This window comes from Myotis nattereri (assembly GCF_964212035.1).
Source record: "Myotis nattereri genome assembly, chromosome: 10".
In the NCBI taxonomy this organism is placed as follows: domain Eukaryota; kingdom Metazoa; phylum Chordata; class Mammalia; order Chiroptera; family Vespertilionidae; genus Myotis; species Myotis nattereri.
The window spans coordinates 40,050,539-40,068,283 of NC_138085.1; the positions used below are offsets into that span (position 1 = coordinate 40,050,539).

At 51.2% G+C, this 17,745-nt stretch overlaps 1 protein-coding gene across 2 annotated transcripts; it reads left to right on the forward strand.

Moving 5' to 3' along the window:
- Window positions 1-260: 260 nt before the first annotated feature.
- On the forward strand, window positions 261-2,846 carry EGR4 (early growth response 4). Of its 2 annotated transcripts, none has more exons than XM_081101224.1 (2): window positions 261-645; window positions 1,043-2,846. In XM_081101224.1, exons 1-2 carry the CDS (start codon window positions 513-515, stop codon window positions 2,350-2,352), a joined length of 1,443 nt encoding a protein of 480 aa, XP_080957350.1. In that variant the 5' UTR covers window positions 261-512; the 3' UTR covers window positions 2,353-2,846. The 2 variants fall into 2 exon arrangements, with proteins under 2 accessions (XP_080957350.1, XP_080957351.1); XM_081101225.1 differs by having other exon boundaries at window positions 282-645; window positions 1,046-2,846.
- Window positions 2,847-17,745: the final 14,899 nt, after the last annotated feature.

Sequence of the window (17,745 nt, forward strand, 5' to 3'; positions counted from 1 at the left end):
GCAGCGCCAGCCAGGCGCACCCGCGGCCCCTGCGCGCACGGGGCTCCGCGCGCAGGGAGCGCGCGCGCACGCAGCGGCGAGGGCCCCGCGGCGGTGGCGGCGACGACGTCACAGCCGAGCTTTCCTTTTCGGGAGTCCCCGGCAAACATCCTGTGTCCATGTTTGGGCATTTACGTCACGGCGGCAGGGCCGGGGCCTCCCGAAATGGCAGTGGCCCCGGGAGTCGGAAGCCCTGTGCCAGCGCCGCCGCTGCTATATAAGTGGGGGGGCCGCGGGTTGGGGGAGCCCGGTTGCGCTTTGAAGAGGCGAGGAGCAGCCGCTCGTGGCCGGTCCCAACGAGCAAAGGCGCCACGGTCTCCCGACCCCTTTTCCAGAGGTGAGCGCCGGGAGCCAGGAGCCCGGGCACCTGAGTCTGCGAGGCGCGGGGCGCCCCGACTGCCTGCCTCCCCGCCATCCGCGCGCCCCCAAGCTCAGCGGGCGAGGCCCCGGTCCCCCGCAGCAGCCGCCGCGCCATGCTCCACCTTAGCGAGTTTTCTGGCCCCGACACGCTTCTGGTCAAGTCCGCCGACGACGGCTGTTGCTCGGAACCCAGCACCGAATTGCCCCGGCTGCCCGTCAGGGACGCGGCCGCTGGCTACCCCGGAGGTAAGAAGCGCGGCTGGGGGTGCTCAGACGGCGGCGCAGTGCGGGGGCGCACGGTGCCTGAGACAGGCTGGGATTGGGATGCAGGAGGTGTGGGGGTAGCGGTCGTAGGAAGCTCGGGGGTCTTGGGCTGCGCTCCGCCATTGCCACCCCACCGGGCCGTCAGCGCCTCCGCAGGAAATTGTGCGTGTATCAAGGTGTCCTTTTTGCCTGTGCACGTGTATTTTGGATGTGCATGTTTTTGTGTGCGTCTTGGAGGGTATGGCTGCTCCAAATGGGTTAGAATGTGCAAAAAGGCACTTTATGTGTATCGGTGGGCACCCAGGGATCCTTGGGTAGGGGCCGCGGCCCGAGGCGCGCCCTTTCCTGTGCCTGGAGTTGATTCCTGCTCCTTCCTCAGCAGGCGACTTCTTGAGCTGGGCTTTGAGCAGCTGCAGCGCCGGGGGGGATTTAGCCGACTCCTGCTTCCTGGAGGGGCCTGCGCCCTCACCCCCTCCCAGCCTCAGCTACAGCGGTAGCTTCTTCATCCAGGCAGTGCCCGAACACCCGCACGACCCGGAGTCACTCTTCAACCTCATGTCGGGCATCCTGGGCCTGGCACCTTTCCCCGGCCCGGAGGTGGCAGCATCCCGGTCTCCGCTGGACGCTTTTCCCTCGGTTCCCGACGCCTTTCTGGCGGGTCCGCCGGACCTTTACTCCCCGGATGTGGGCGCTGCCGCCTTCACAGAGGCGTTCTGGGAGGCCTCACCCTCGGCCGGCACCCCTTCGCAGTGCCTGTATGAGCCTCAGCTCTCCCCACCCGACGTCAAGCCAGGCCGCCGGGCCCCTCCGGCCTCTCCAGCGCTGGACACTGCCTCGGCCTTCAAAGGTCCCTATGCTCCCTGGGAGCTGCTTTCAGCCGGGGCCCCAGGGAGCTGTGGGTCACAGGGAGGCTACCAGGCGCCCTCCGAGGCCCGTTTCCCCCCGATGGGGACCAAGATTGAAGACCTGCTGTCCATCAGTTGCCCCGCGGAGCTGCCGGTCGACTCGGCCAACAGACCCTACCCGACGGGGGCCTACGACGCTTTCCCGCTGGCCTTGGGGAACTTGGGGGAGGCGGCCGAGGGCCTCCCGGGGCTCCTGACCCCTCCTAGCGGGGAGGGAGGGAGTAGTGGCGACGGCGGGGAGTTTCAGGCCGGTGCGCGGCCTCAGCTTTCCCCGCTGGGCCTCCGCAGCGCCGCGGCGGACTTCCCGAAACCCCTGGTGGTGGACATCCCTGGGGGCAGCGGCGTGCCCGAGCCTCCGGGGCCGCCGGCCCCTTTCTCCCCGGTTAAGGCGCGGCGCAAGGGGCGCCGGGGCGGCAAGTGCAGCGCGCGCTGCTTCTGCCCGCGGCCGCACGCCAAGGCCTTCGCTTGCCCCGTGGAGAGCTGTGTGCGCAGCTTTGCGCGTTCCGACGAGCTCAACCGCCACCTGCGCATCCACACGGGCCACAAGCCCTTCCAGTGCCGCATCTGCCTCCGCAACTTCAGCCGCAGCGACCACCTGACCACACACGTGCGCACCCACACGGGCGAGAAGCCCTTCGCCTGCGACGTGTGCGGCCGCCGCTTCGCGCGCAGTGACGAGAAGAAGCGGCACAGCAAGGTGCACCTCAAGCAGAAGGCGCGGGCAGAGGAGCGGCTCAAGGGCCTTGGCTTTTACTCGCTGGGCCTCTCCTTCGCCGCCCTGTGAGCGAGAAGTAAGTTTGTAGATGGGGGCGCCCCCGCGCCGCGCGCCGAGGAAGACCCGGCCCGCCCCTTTCCCGGCACGCCCCGGGGGAGGCCTCCGATCCGGTTCGAAGCGCCCGCCACTCGCGCCCCGTTTAGCACCGGCTCCGTGGACAGCTCCCGCCGTCCAGGATCGTCTCCTCCTCGTCTGCAGCGCTTGGGGGAAGTCATTTCCTTGGGACTCAAGGGTGTTTTGTACCTGGCGCACGCCCCACGCCGTCCCATAATCACCCGCCCCCCCACCCCGCCTTCGTGGTCCCCCCAAAGACAGGCTGGGGCAGCGCCGAGCCGGTCTCGAGCGGTATTTTGTACAGTAATGTTTCCAGCAGCAATTGGATGTAACGTTTTGCTTTGGGGCTATTTCCTGTTTGTTGTTCATTTTTGTAAAGCAGACGCTATGCTCAAGCAGTGCGCAAAACTGTTTATTTTTGCAATTAAAAGCATTGTGCTAAAAGCTTACTTTATCTGCCATCCAAGCTCCTGACCCTTCCTCCCAACCCCTTCCCGACCCCTGAGCCCCTCCAGAAAATGTGACTCCTTACATTCATGGAGTCATTGTGGCACATAGTAGGCATTCAATAAATATGTACTGAATTAACAAATGAATTTAATCACACCTAGCCTAAGGGCTCAAGGGGTTTCTGAAAATTGTGCATATATTATCCTCCTTAATCCTGAGTGCAACAGTCATATCCATACTCCATTTCAAAGATTCAGGAAGCAACCTACATAAACTTTCTGGGTAACCCAGCTAGGAACAGTCAGGGTCAAACGCAGATCTGTCTGGCTGCAAAATCAGTGCTTTTTTTCCAACCCCAGAATGGCAGAACCTCAGCTTAATAGCATTGTTTGAAAGGCTTCCTCCCAAGAGGTGAAATAGGTTCTGTAACTAGAGGGAGCCCCAGGCAGTAGCAACAGCAGCAGAAGATGGCCGCATTTCAGTGCTGTGTGTGTGAACACCCAGTGTGTTGGGTGTCACAGTCTCCAGCAAGTGCCTATACATCTGTACGAGAATCACATGCTGTCAGTGCCCAAAGGGACTGAGCATCCATCTGGATGATTGATGGACAGAGCCAAGCCTAGAGAAGAGAGGGTGCTTGCCCGAGGCTCACAGCCACCCACCTCTCATAAAGTTGCTCTTTCCACAATGGTTCTTCTCCAGGAGGCAGAAGCCCCCTTACCAGCCAGTTTTGTTTTGCACTTGCCATAGCCCCTTTCCTCTAACTCTCCTCCAGGTGAGTCCCATCATGGCTTTTTGGGGGAAGGATGCAGCTAAGAGGGTGGTGAGGACAGCATGACCCTATGATAGGGAAGGTGGGTTTCACTTGGTGCCCTTCACTCCCTAAACTCCAAACCCAAAAGTTTATACACTCTTTCTGGTCCCCTTGGGCAGAGACCTTGGGCATTAAAAGCCTGTCATGCATCCCATCTCTCCTACCCAGCAACTCCTGCCTGATAAGGAGAGGATGGCCTGTCTGGGGGCTTCATTCTTTTCTCTTCTGAGGTGTGCTATTCTTTTTTTTAAGACAGTATTTTTTTTAAAAAAAAATGATTTTTAGAGAGAGAGAGAGAGGGAGGAGAGAGAGAGGGAGAAGAAAGAGGAAAAAAACCATTGATTTGAAAATAGGATTCCACCTATTTATGCATTTATTGATTGATTCTTATTTGTGCCATGACTGGGGATTGAACCCATAACTTGGATATATTGGGGTTCAATATACCAAATGAGCTATGCTTCAACCAAGAGGTGAAATAGAGAATTCCACCCATTTTTCTCCCCAGGTGTTAAGTGCTTTCATGTAGTTGAGTATCTTGTATCTAATAAACCAATTTGTGATAAAGGATTTGATATTACCTCTTCTAGGAGTTAACATTTTAAAAGAATGGCCTGCAGAGGGCAATGTTTAACCCTAGAGAGAGGCTCAAATGGTGGACTGTCAAGTATTGTAACAGATTCATGGAGACATAAGGCAATGATGACTCTCATTACGTGCTATTTAAATGATCACACCTTTCACACTGACCACCTGACTTCACTTTCCATGAAGAATAGGTAAGGAAGAGCACAATGGCCCAGATCTCAAGCACCTGGTCCCAAAGCGCATAACCTGAACAAAGGAAGAGGGGCAGACAGGCTGTGGTGGGTGGCATCTAACCACCCCACCCTTGCCTTCTTCATCAGCATGCCATCAAGTAGTCGGCTCTGTTGTGCCCCATCTTGTCTTCACACCTATCTAGGCCAAATATCACTGATGAGAAAACTGACCTAATAGCAGTGCTAGTACCAGAGCCCAGCCTGGTTCTAGAACTCTCAGCTGAGAAGTCCCTCCTATTACTCCCAAGGGAAACAGCTGCATTTTCTGGACTGTCCCCTAGGGATTCTGAGGGGAAAGAATGTTAAGCAGGAGATGGAAAGAATTAAAATCAAACCACCGGAAAATCAGGACCCAAACAGAGAGCAAGTAAAGCTTCTCTTTCCATTTGGTTCTCAAAATGTGGATGTTTCCCAGATTTAGTTTTATTTCAACACTCTCCTAGGAGAGCACATTCATTCCTGGGGACTTCATCTATCACTGCTCCATAGATGACTTCTAAGTCGGGCAGCCCTGGTCCCTACCCCAGGTGCAGTCCCGTGGTTCTAACGCACATCTCCGTATGGGTATCCTACCACCATTTCAAATACACTCTGTCGAAATCATCCTTCTGTATATACTGTACCCGATTTCTGCTAACGGTGACCATCATTTGTTTGCTTCCCTAAACTCACTTAAATCATCACAGTTCTTCTGTGGGATGCACCTTTGACTCTCCCCTTCCCCCATCCAGGCTGCCACTTAGACCTGTTGCCTTCTGGGTCTTACCTACTCTTATCTCATTCAGGGTATATTGTTTCCTTTTATGTATTGTAATTTTTATCTAGTGAACTAATCTTCAGTGGGGATTAACCAGGGAGTAATATTCTGTGGCCTGGGTTGAGGGTATGTTTCTTCTGAGCAATTTTGTGTTTGCTTGTGCCAGGCATTCCAGGAGAATCGACTGGTGGAAACCAATCTTTTTTGTTTAAATATATTTGCCGAAACCGGTTTGGCTCAGTGGATAGAGCGTCGGCCTGCGGACTGAAGGGTCTCAGGTTCGATTCCGGTCAAGGGCATGTACCTGGGTTGCGGGCACATCCCCAGTAGGCGATGTGCAGGAGGCAGCTGATCGATGTTTCTCTCTCATCGATGTTTCTAGCTCTCTATCTCTCTCCCTTCCTCTCTGTAAAAAATCAATAAAATATATTTAAATATATATATATATATATATATTTTTTTTTATTGATTTCAGAGAGGAAGGGAGAGGGAGAGAGATAGAAACATCAATGATAAGAGAGAATAATTGGTCGGCTACCTCCTGCATGCCCCACACTGGGGATCAACCCCGCAACCTAGGCATGTGCCCCCCAACTGGGTATCAAACTGTGACCTCCTGGTTCATAGGTTGAAGCTCAGCCACTGAGCCTTGCTAGCCAGCTGGGCTGATGGAAACCTAATCTGTACCATGCAGGTGTTGAGTTCAAACTCTAACTCATTTAGTTATAAATTCTCAGAGGCAACTCCTCCTACTCTAAGCAGAACCACCCAGGTCAGGACAGACAAGCAATATTCCTTCTTCCCTATACCTTCTGGGGTTAGTCACAGCACATCTCATGCTTACATTTCTTTTCTTTTTTAAAAAAAATATATTTTATTGATTTTTTACAGAGAGGAAGGGAAAGGGATAGAGAGTTAGAAACATCGATGGGAGAGAAAAACCGATCAGCTGCCTCCTGCACACCCCCTACTGGGGATGTGCCCGCCACCAAGGTACATGCCCTTGGCCAGAATCGAACCTGGGACCCTTCAGTCCGCAGGCCGACGCTCTATCCACTGAGCCAAACCGGCCAGGGCTCATGCTTACATTTCTTGGTCTCAGTTCCTTTGTTTTGGTTCATGTAGATTTTCTTTCATTTCGTCAAGCTCAGCTAAGCACTTCAGGTGTCTCTTATATTTTGTGAATCAGTCCACGTATTGTGTAGCAGGAGGACTTTGGTGATAGCTGTTCAACAATACTGCTGAAAACTGGAGCCAGAAGATGTTGATTTCTCTATTAAAATATTTCCTGCATTTATCCTCTCTGAGCCTCTTGCCAGCACTTCGGCCCATGCCACACCTTCCACATACATGAACACCCTGGCTGTGACTCACACAGAATCTCATAATAACATGTAGTTGGAAGGAGCTTATAAAAACATCCCGTCTGACCCTTCATGAGGAGGAAACTGGGGATTTTCTTAAGGGCACACAGACGATATGAGGTTGAAGTGGGCCTTGAATCCAGGCCTAACAGTTCAAGACCAGTGCATATCCATATATCCAGTCATTCCATAAGTATTATTGAGTGCCTACCATATGCTGGGCCAGTGGTTCCCAATTTCTTTCCCTTCCAATGCATCAGAGGAACTTGACACACACACATCAGTAACAAGTTTCACTTACCATGGAGAGACAGGGAAGAGCAATAATAATAAGAATCTTGCCCAGCCAGCGGCTCCTATGAACCAGGAGGTCACGGATTGATCCCCGGTCAAGGCATATGACTGGGTTGCAGGATCGATCCCCAGTGTAGGGCAGCAAGAGGCAGCCAATCAATGATTCTCTCTCATCACTGATGTTTCCATCCTCTCTATACCTCTCCCTTCCTCTCTGAAATCAATAAAAAAATATTTTTTTTAAAAAAAGAATCTTTTTTTTTTTTAAATATATTTTTTATTGCTTTTTTACAGAGAGGAAGGAAGAGAGGTAGAGAGCCAGAAACATCAATGAGAGAGAAACATCGACCAGCTGCCTCCTGCACATCTCCCACTGGGGAAGTGCCCACAACCCAGGTACATGCCCCCGACCGGAATCGAACCTGGGACCCCTCAGTCCGCAGGCCGACGCTCTATCCACTGAGCCAAACCGGTTTCGGCTAAAAAAAGAATCTTGATGAGATGAAATATGGGGAAAAGTTTCACAAAGCAACCAAGAATGTCTTCTATTTTCTCCCCCTTCACTCCAACCCCTGTCTCCCTGTTTGTGGTAAGCCTGAACTATATCAAACTGCTTCCTGTGGTCCTTCTGCCTCCATTCTTTCTCCCTCCATTCCACATCACTACTATTGTAATTTCCTTAAAACATAATTGATGGTGTTTTATCCCAAACTGACCATACCTTCCACCTTCCTATAAAAAAATACACTGCATTTAAAGCCCTCCATATCTAACCCAAATTTATCTTCCACCCTCCTCTGTCGTCTCTTCCATCACTCTGCCCGCTCCCCTCCCCTCATGTATTAACCAAATCTTCCTACCCAAGGGCCAAGACCTTGTCTGTTTCACATTGTGGCTGCCATATCACCAAGCCTACTGTCCAGCACACTTAAATGCTTAATTATCGTGTGGGCTCATTGGCAAAAAGGAAAAAAAATGGTGCCTAAATGCCTAAAAGGAGAAAGGAAGAGAGAAGGGGAAAGAGGAAGGAAGGAAGGAAGATGGTTAGGGAGCATGACGCAGGGAAAGGATCAGGAGGGAGAGGTGGGAACAAGCAGTGCTGAGGCTCTGATCTGAGCCACGGGGTCTCATGAGTGAGACCACACTTCTGACCAGTCTGTGATGAGCCCATGATTCTCTGCCTTAGCTCTGGGCTCCAGATGTGTTTGTCATTCAGTTCTCTCTCTCTCTCTCTCTCTCTCTCTCTCTTGGTTTCTCTGGTCCACATGGAGTGGGATTCAGTTTAACATTTTTAGAACTGTGGTTCCCATAACAACCAAGCAGGAACTGTTGTCTGAAATGTAGCATGGGCACACATGCGCGCGTGTGTGTGCGTGCACACACACACACACACACGTCCACATACACACACCTGCATACACACATGCACAAAGGCTAGCACACTCACATGCATACATGTGTGCATTCACTCACACATACACACATTTATACATGTACAATGTATATCCACATGTACACACACATGGATTCAGACATGCACACACTTGCAAACACACATGCACACATGCATATGCACAGGTACACACCTACATGCACATGCATATATATATACATATATATACACACATGCACAGAAGCACATATATATATACATACACAAGCATGTTTTTGCATATTCACAGGAAGCACAGAATGAGGACAGACAAACATCATTAGAATGAAGGTTAAGCCAAGACAATATATGGATATTTGGGGCTGTCTGAAAAAGCAGGTGGATTTAGGCAATCTGCATTTTGGCAGAGGAAGGCTCAGTGGGCCTGATACAGTAAAGGGGTGGCAGGAAGGCACTGTATTTAAGCATAACTTTGGAATTTGGTAACGAGTTCAAGTCCCGACTGTGCCATTTTTTGAGCTCTGAACTTTAACTTCCCCATCTGTAAAGTGGGAAGAATAATAATAATGCCTACTTGATAGGTTTATTAGGACGATTGAATTATATGCAGAATAATAATTAGCATGATGGTCCTAGCTGGTTTGGCTCAGTGGATAGAGTGTTGGCCTGCAGACTGAAGGGTCCCAGGTTCGATTCTGGTCAAGGGCACAGGCCGGGGTTGCAGGTTGGATCCCCAGCAGGGGGCCTGCAGGAAGCAGCTGATCAATGATTCTATCATCATTCATGTTTCTATCTCTCTCTCCCTCTCTCTCTTCTTCTCTGAAATCAATAAAAATATATTTAAAAATAATTAGCATGATGCTTAGCAGTTGGTTAATAGGAGCTGGTATCATTTAGGTCTTAGGATGAGTTATTTCAATTCTTAGATTTCTTCAATCTAAGAATTTCTGGAGGAGGAAAGAAATTCAGGAGCTAGAGGAAGGAAGAGGAGGTAAGAGGAGTTTGACCTCCCTGGCTCAGTCCTTATTAAATTTGCTTCTCCCCAAAAGCCACCAGACACGTCTACAAATTATCCTTTCTGATACTAAATACCCAAGGCTTCTGCTTTAGCAGTAGGATGGGGTCAAGGAAAGTCCAATCAGACTCATTTATTAGAGAATCCTGGGGTATGCTGATTTCTCCTCTGCTGCAGCTGGAATGCCCCTCATGCCCCTCATGGTGCTCACTGCCCACACTGATCTCTGTGCCTTTATCCATGCAATGCCATCTCTCCTTTTCCTCACCCAAAGCCCAGCTCAGCCCTGAGCTTGGTAGCCTCAACACCCTGTCTGACTTCTCAGGCCCCACCCAGCCCTGTGGACTTCCTCCAAGCCTAGGACAGCCAGCCAGAGAGCCAGCTGGGAAGGAGCCTCGGCTGGAGGCCACTGCCCCTGTCCTCCTGCTTTAAGTCGGGGAACATGTGCTCCTAGGTGGCACTCTCAATGGCAGGATTCCGAGCCTGGCTGCAGCCACTCCAACTCCCCTGGTTCCCTAGGGTGCCCCGAGAGAACTCCCAAGCAGTCTCCGCGGAGACCGCGACCATGCTTCTGACCCAAGAGCACACCCAGGCGTGCACCCCGCGAGGCCGCTTGGGGACTGTGGCGCAAATCCCAGGAGGCGTGAGCGCGCCTTCCCTCTTCCGGTGCTACGGAACCGCTCACCAAAGCTTTTGCCCCGAGTGGGGAGACCCAAGCCGGAGTGGGAGTGGTAGCATCAGGGCGGAGAGGTTCGGGTCAAAGGTGGACAGCAGAGGCCACAACCGGAGGTGCCGGGTGGCAGGGAGGGTGCACGGGGCAGTGTTGGGAGCTGGGAAGGCAGGGACCCAGGACGCGCGCTGCGGGAGCGGTTCCCGAACCCCCAGGGCGGCGCCGCGGACCCCTCCCCCATCGAAGACACCTTCACGGGAAAACGTGGGGTCCCGGCGCAGCCGCTTCTGGCGGCATCTGCCGCTCCCCGGCTCATAGAAGAGCCCGCCCCGGAGGAGGGGCCGGCTCCGCCCCACCTCCTCGCTGCCTCCCTCCCCCTTCCCTGCTTTTCCTCTGGCCGCGCGCCCCCTCCTTCCTCCTCCATCCATCCCCCACCCCGTTTGTGGGCCCCTCCCGCTGCGACTGGCTGGGAGGCTTGACCGCCCCCGCCCCGATAGGGAGGCGGGGGCGCAAGCCGCGGCTGCCACCCGAGGCTGCGGAGGGGAACGAGATCCGAGGCCCCGAGGCGGCCCAGCATCAGGACCAGGCACGCGGGGGCTGCCTCTGCACCCCTCTCCGAGGGCCGCGGGGCCTGGCCTCGCGGCGGGGTGGAGGAGGTAAGGACGAGTCGCGGGCGCACTGCGGGACCGCTCCTGGAGAGAGGAGGCAGGGAGGACCCCGGCCGGTGCCTCCTCCTCCTCTTCCTTCTCCCCCCTCAGCCCCCCGGAGGCCCCGAGACTGCCAGACCCGACCGGGAGGGATTCTGGGCAGGCCACGCCAGAGGCAAAGAAGGGGTTAATTTAAGGAATTAAAATCAGAACAATTTGAGACCAGGCTCCCCATCCCCCGCCCCCTCTAGCCAGTCTCGCCAGGTTGGGGGGCGGGGCGGGCTCCAGACCCCACTGGGACTCTGGACCTTGGAGAACTGGGGCCAGAGAGAAGGAAGAGGGGGGAGCGCCCTCAAACCCCAGCCCTCCCCACCTGCTTCTGAAAGGGTGTGGGGGAGGGGCTCAGTGTTGAGGCCTGGCTGGGCACCTGTGCGGGGTGTCTGCGGGTGGGACGGTGTAGGTGTCTGTGTGCGTGCTGGTGTGCACGTGTGATGGTCCGGAGGTGTGCCTGTGTGTGCCCCCACGCTCCTGTCCGCTCATATCCCAGTGCCTCCGCTAGTGACTGCCCATAGTGATCCGGATGCCTGTGCCCCACTGCAATGCTCTGCATGTGAGTGTGTGGTACAGACCTGTGTGCACTTCCCACTTTCTGCCTGTGACTAGGAGTGGGGCCTGCCCTCTCCTTAGGTTGAGTGTGCAGCGAGGGGCCCAGGTGGTTTGCTGGGTGTGGGATCCAGGTGCTGAGCCGTGTGTGTGTGACCTTGGGAGGTGTGTGCACGTTTGCAGGAGCTGGTGGATGAGGGGGAGCTGAGCACAGAAAAGGCAGTGTAAGGACTGCCAGGAAGCAGAGGGCTGGATGCCTAGACTCCTGCGGGTCTTCACCAGGCTGCAGTGACTACTCTGGGAGGTACACATAGTGGGGCCACAGCCTTAGGTGTGGAGAGCTAGAGCCTCCGCCTTCGTGGGGGATTCAGAGGGATTTACAGAGGCAAGGGGCCTTTCTTTATTCTCCATCCACAGGCACACCTCCAGCTGCCTCCCCCTCCTTAGAACACCTCTCCTACTTGCTGGCAGATAAAAAAACTGTGCTTAGGGCTTCATTTCTTTGACCTATGAAGCCATCTATTAACATCCAAATCTTCCACCCTCATTTCTATAATTTCTACCTTCCCTGCTGCTTTCCCACATGTGGGTTTTATATGAAAAGAGAGAGGAAGAGTTGTTGGACCCAGAAGGCCAGTGGGAAGGAGAGGAGATGCCAGTGGCATGGTACGGAGTTGGGGAAATGACCAAGGTCTGCCAACTTCTCAATTTTGACGGATCTTTATTTAACAGAGAAAGGGACAGAGGGAGGGAGTTTGGTGATACCCACACACTTCTTCTAGAGTTAGGGATAACTAGCTTGTTTTTGTTTTTGGAATATTTGTAACAGGAAGGTGGGGTGGTCACGGTTGTTGAAAGGTTATTGCCAGTCTGCTTTTGAATTCTCTAGACTTTACTACCTGTCTGGTAGCATACCACACCCTTCACTTATTCATTTAATAAATATTTATTGAGCGCTATTATGGGCCCACCTGTGACTATTATAGTATTGGTGCAACATTCCATTCCCATCTAGAAGGAACACAGTGTTGGGACACTAAGAGCATGGGTTTCGAAGTCAGTCAGGTAGTATCGGGTTCAAATTCTGACTCGTCACTGTTTCAGTTATTCGCTGGTATGTAACAAACCTTCCCAGAATGTAGGGGCTGAAAACAAGTGCTTTATTATTTGTCACTGTCTGTGGGTTGGCTGTGACTGTGGGCTCACTTGGCACCTCTCAGCTACATTCAGTTAAGAGACTGGCTGGATGCCCTGGCCAGGTTTCTCAGTGGTTAGAGCACTGGCCCACGGACCCAAGGACCGTGCGTTCGATTCATAGCCCTGGGGCACGAGAGTGTGAGGAAACCAATTAATGTGTCGCTCACGTCAGTGTTTCTCTCTCTCTCCCCCTCCTCTACCTCCTTTTCACTCTCTCTTTGAAAAAATAAGAGAGAGAGACTGGCTGGAAAGGAGTATCACGGCCGCTTTTCATCCATTCGGGTCCCTCTGCACATGGTGTCTAATCGTTCACTAGTCCAGCCCATGTTTTTTACATGGCAGCTGGATCCCAAGAGAAAAATATTCTAAGAGGATGAGCCCTAAGGTAGGTAGGACCGCTTATCAGATCTCTGCCTGCTTCAGGCTTGCCATTGGCGAAAGTAAGTCATGTGGCCAAGCTCTGAGCCACAGTGGGAAGGGACCACATAAGGGCTAGAATACCAGGAGGCATGGCTCACTGCAGGCCACCAAAGCAACAGTCACTTACTGGCCTAGGGTAAGTGATGTGGCCACTCTGACTCTCGACTTCCTCATCCTGAAGTGGAGATGATACCACCTTCTTGGCAGTCCTGTCTTGAGGATTAAATAAGAAGTGTGGTGTCTGACCAGAATAATTAGTAGATAAGTGTTCATTGTTTTGATTGTTAAACTGCAAGCACTGTGAAGGCATGATCCTGGTGTCCCCAGTGCTTGGCACAGGCCTGTGTTTGACATCTTTCTGTTGGGTGGATATAATAGAATGAAGCAGACAAGCCCTGAGCCTTGGAACTGCACTAGAGCAACCATGCCGTGAAGACACAGCAAGCCCTGACCTCCCAGTGGGTGAGGAGCAGAGCCAGCGGTTGATCTGATTGTAACCAAATGCACCCAGTTCCATGGCAATAAGTAGTGGAAATCACTCTGCTGCCAGGCTGGAGTGGCTCCGTGGTTGAGCGTCGACCTATGAACCAGGAGCTCACAGGTTCAATTCCTGGTCAGGGCACATGCAGGGGTTGTGGGCTCGATCCCCCCAGGGGGCGTGCACGAGGCAGCTGATCAATGATTCTCTCTCATCATTGATGCTTCCATCTCTCTTCTTCTCTGAAATCAATTTTAAAAAAGAAAAGAAATCACTTTGGTTACATAAATAAATAAATCCATCCATTATTCAGTGTGATTCCTCTAAGAACATACTAATTTCTACTGTGTGTCAGGCAGGTGTGAGTTAGTAGCATTGCACAGGGTGGGATCTGATGTGCAAACAGGTCCATGACCATCTAGCATGTGATACCTGTTATGATATGTGAAGAGCTGTGGTAAGGAGTGATGGATGTGTGATGTGATTTGAGCTGGAGGAAGGGGCCAGGAAGGCTTCATGAAAAGAGTTGCATTTGAGTTAGGCCTGTAGAATTCATCAGATAGAAAAGGGAGTCCCAAGTCTTGGCTCATGCTGGTTTCTCTCTCTCTCTCTCTCTCTCTCTCTCTCTCTCTCTCTCTCTCTCTCCCTCCCTCTTTCTCTCTCTCTCTCCTTCCCTTCCTGCCTCCCATCCTTTCCTTTCCTCTCTCTCTAAAATCAATAAAACATATTTTAAGAAATATTTATAAGATAGTACTGTTAAAAATCAGCAATTGATGAGATCTAATGGGGACTTTGAGAATTTATTCAGAGATGTCTTGGGTTTGCATCCAGGGTGCTGAGTCTATAATGAAGATGTTGGTTAAGATGGGAAACAAGAAGTAGGTGTTTTTTTAAAAAAAAACAAACAAACAAACAGGGGACTCTTTCTCCCTCCCCATGTGGGAGTCTGTGCTGTGAGCGTCTTTCCCTTTCCCCACGTGGGAGTCTGTACTTGTTCTTAAATAAATTTCCACCTTTGCTAAACCAAAAAAAAACCACCAAGAAAAAACACCAAAAAAACCCCACAAACAAACATTTTCATTGATTTCAGAGAGGAAGGGAAAGAGAGGTAGAAACATCAATGATGAGAGAGAATCACTGATTGGCTGCCTCCTGCACGCCCCACACTGGGGATCAAGCCCACAACCCCGCATGTGCCCTGACTGGGATTCGAACTGAGCCACGCTGCCCGGGTGAGAAAAAAGTAGGTCTGATGGTGAGTATTTTGACTTCACTGTTTGTGTATTACGCTTTGAGCCACCCAAGCTCAAATGAGCCTTGACTCTTCCCTCTTGGACCCGCCACAGTCATTCTGTCACCAAGCCTTCTTGACTCTCCTTCCTTAATTGCTTCTATTCCATCCTTCTGCCCTCTCTCTCGCACTCCCGCTACCGTGGCTAACCATTTCCACTTCCAATGTTCCAACAGCCGTTTTCCTGACCGTGGCCTCTGTAGTCCATTCTCTAAACTGTACCTCTGATGAAGTGCTTGCCTTTCCATCATTCCACAAACATTTACTGAGCACCTCCCCCATGCCAGGCCCTGCTGTAAGAGCTGGGGAACCACCGTTTCTACCCTCGTGGAGCTTACATTTTCCTTTCCTGAAGAAGGCATATACTCTTTCTCACCTCCTTGCCTTCGTACATGCTGTTCCTGCTGCTCAGGGTGGCCTTTCTTGCCCTCCCCAAACTCATAACTGCCATTTTTCACCTGACACTTTCCTCTTCAAGAGTCAGTCTAGATGACTGACTCCTCTGGGAGTTCCTCAAGCTAAGTTAAGTGTAGATTCCTGTGCCAGCCATTTATCTCATGGCTGTCTCGTTCAATCCCTTAGTCTGTCCCAGGAGATCACAAGGGCTGCTGGAAGGCAAGGATTGGAACTTATCAGTCTGTGCCCTCAGCATACCTCGCACGACACAGGGCCTAGTTCATGGCACCGAGCAGGTACTCAGTAAACGTATGTTGATTGAACAAACTCATGTTTGAGTAGAGCTTAGGAGAGAAGTCTAGCTTAGAACTATAGATTTGCGAGACTATCAGGACTTTTGATAGCAAGTGATAGAAATACAACTCAGGCTGTTTTAAGCAAAAAAAAAAAAAAAAAAAAAAGATATGTACCAATTCATAAAACCAGAGGGAGATGAGTGTGTCTTGGGCCTAACTGTACTCAGGTTCTCAAAAATGAAGAGAGGACTCTCTCTGCAGCTCTTAGCTCAGCTTCCCTCTGGGTGTTGCCACACCTTTTCCCCGCCAGGCCTGAGTTTTCTCCATGGGGTGGGCAGAGATTTCACAAGGGCAGACAGCTGTATCCTAGCATGTGATCCAGGGGGACAAGAGGACTCCTTAATCTTTTATATAAGTTACCAGCGAAGGACTCTGTTGGTTCAGCCGGAGGCACGTGCCCATCCCTGGGTCAATCATTATGGCTACAAAGATGGGGTTCTAGGATTGGCCAGGCCTGGGCCATGTGTCCACCCTACCAGCATTGGCAGCCCTGTCAGAACCACATGGAGTGGAGAGCACTAGCTCACCAAAGAAAGGACAAGATGTTGCCATTGAAGAGGACTTACTGAGCAGATAAAAAGAAGAACGTTCACTGTAGGAGTCATCAGTGACCAGTTGGTAGTGGAGCTATGAAAATGCAAGATTATCTGTGTTTCTGGCAGAGTCAATATGGGAGAACGTGACAGTAGACAGGAGCCAGAGAAAACAGACATCTAGAGATGGTTGGTCTTATTTGAGATGAGGCTCACGTACTTGAAAGCCCTTAAAAAAAAAAAGAAAAAGAAAAAGATAATGCCTCTGACTGGTTCTTCTACCCAAAGAAAACCTTGAACTGGACTTCAATGAAAGTCGACGTGAGATAGGCGTCTCAGATGGGAGAAGGAGCATAATGGGTCCTGGGGATGCTAAGGAGGCAGATCTAGGCTGAAAAGAGAGGCAGGTTCTTAGGGCAGCAGCGGTTGCTGATCTGGGGAGACTAGAATACAAAGGAAAATCTTTAATTGTTCTGGCATGGTGCTCATAGTACAGGATTGTGATGGAATTTAAAAATATATATTTTTGCCGAAACCGGTTTGGCTCAGTGGATAGAGCGTCGGCCTGAGGACTGAAGGGTCCCAGGTTCGATTCCGGTCAAGGGCATGTACCTGGGTTGCGGGTGCATCCCCAGTGGGAGATGTGCAGGAGGCAGCTAATCGATGTTTCTCTCTCATCGATGTTTCTAACTCTCTATCTCTCTCCCTTCCTCTCTGTAAAAAATCAATAAAATATATTTTTTAAAAAATAAAAAAATATATTTTTATTGATTTCATAGGGGAAGGGAGAGAGAGATAGAAACATCAATGATGAGAGAGAATCATTGATTGGCAGCCTCCTGCACGGTCCCCCCCCCCCACACACACACACTGGGGATCAAGCCTGCAACCCGGGCATGTGCCCCAACAGGAATCAAACTGTGACCTCATGGTTCATAGGTCAGTGCTCAACCACTGAGCCACACTGGCTGGGCTGTGATGGAACTTAAATAGACAAACCTATTGTTTTTCTTTTACTCCTCTCCCTCCTCCCTCTGCCTCCATCACCTTCTTGCAAAGCTTCGTGCTCTTGCTGAGGAGGTATTTACATCTAGGCAAAAATATTCCTAAGAATCATTCATGCTTATTCCTCAGCTCCAGTAGATGCAGGGAAACTGGGGAAGGCTGGTCTCAGGTGAAGAGCCACGTGGATCCTAGAACCCCCTTCCTTCCTCTACCTTGCACATCCATGCACAGGCCTGCACCCCCACACTCTCCCTTCCCCTATTCTAGCAGGGTAATGTGCAGACAAAGGGTACTTCAGAAGCACATGGGGAAGGGAGGAAGGCTGGCTACTTCTGAGGCCCTGAGAGATACCCCCACAGGAGGGATCTGCACTTAGCTGGATGGACAGGCACACACAGGTGTCCTGACACTATGCTGACCATACGTTACAGAATAACCCTTTTCCTGAACAGTTGTGTGTGTGCAAACTGCATTCTATTTATAATATTCCTGGTCACTCTGCCAACTTCTTCAGTTTTATTTATAGTTATTAGTCTATTCAGGTTTTCTATTTCTTCTTGAGTCAATTTTGATACATTATATTTTCCTAGAAAAGCATTCAATTCATCTAGATTTTCAAAAGTTGAGGCCAAGAGATGTACCTGGTAGCAGTTCAGTAATTTGAAAAAAACCTTCTCTGTCAGCTATATCCCTTTTCTCATTATAGTGTTATGTGTTTGTTACCTTTCTTTTTTCTCTTTGAATAGATTTACCAGAGGGCTATTTATTTTGCTGGTCTTGTCAGAGAAACATCTTTTATATTTACCTCTCAAGGGTACTTCTGAGGTTTTAAAGTAGCTAATAA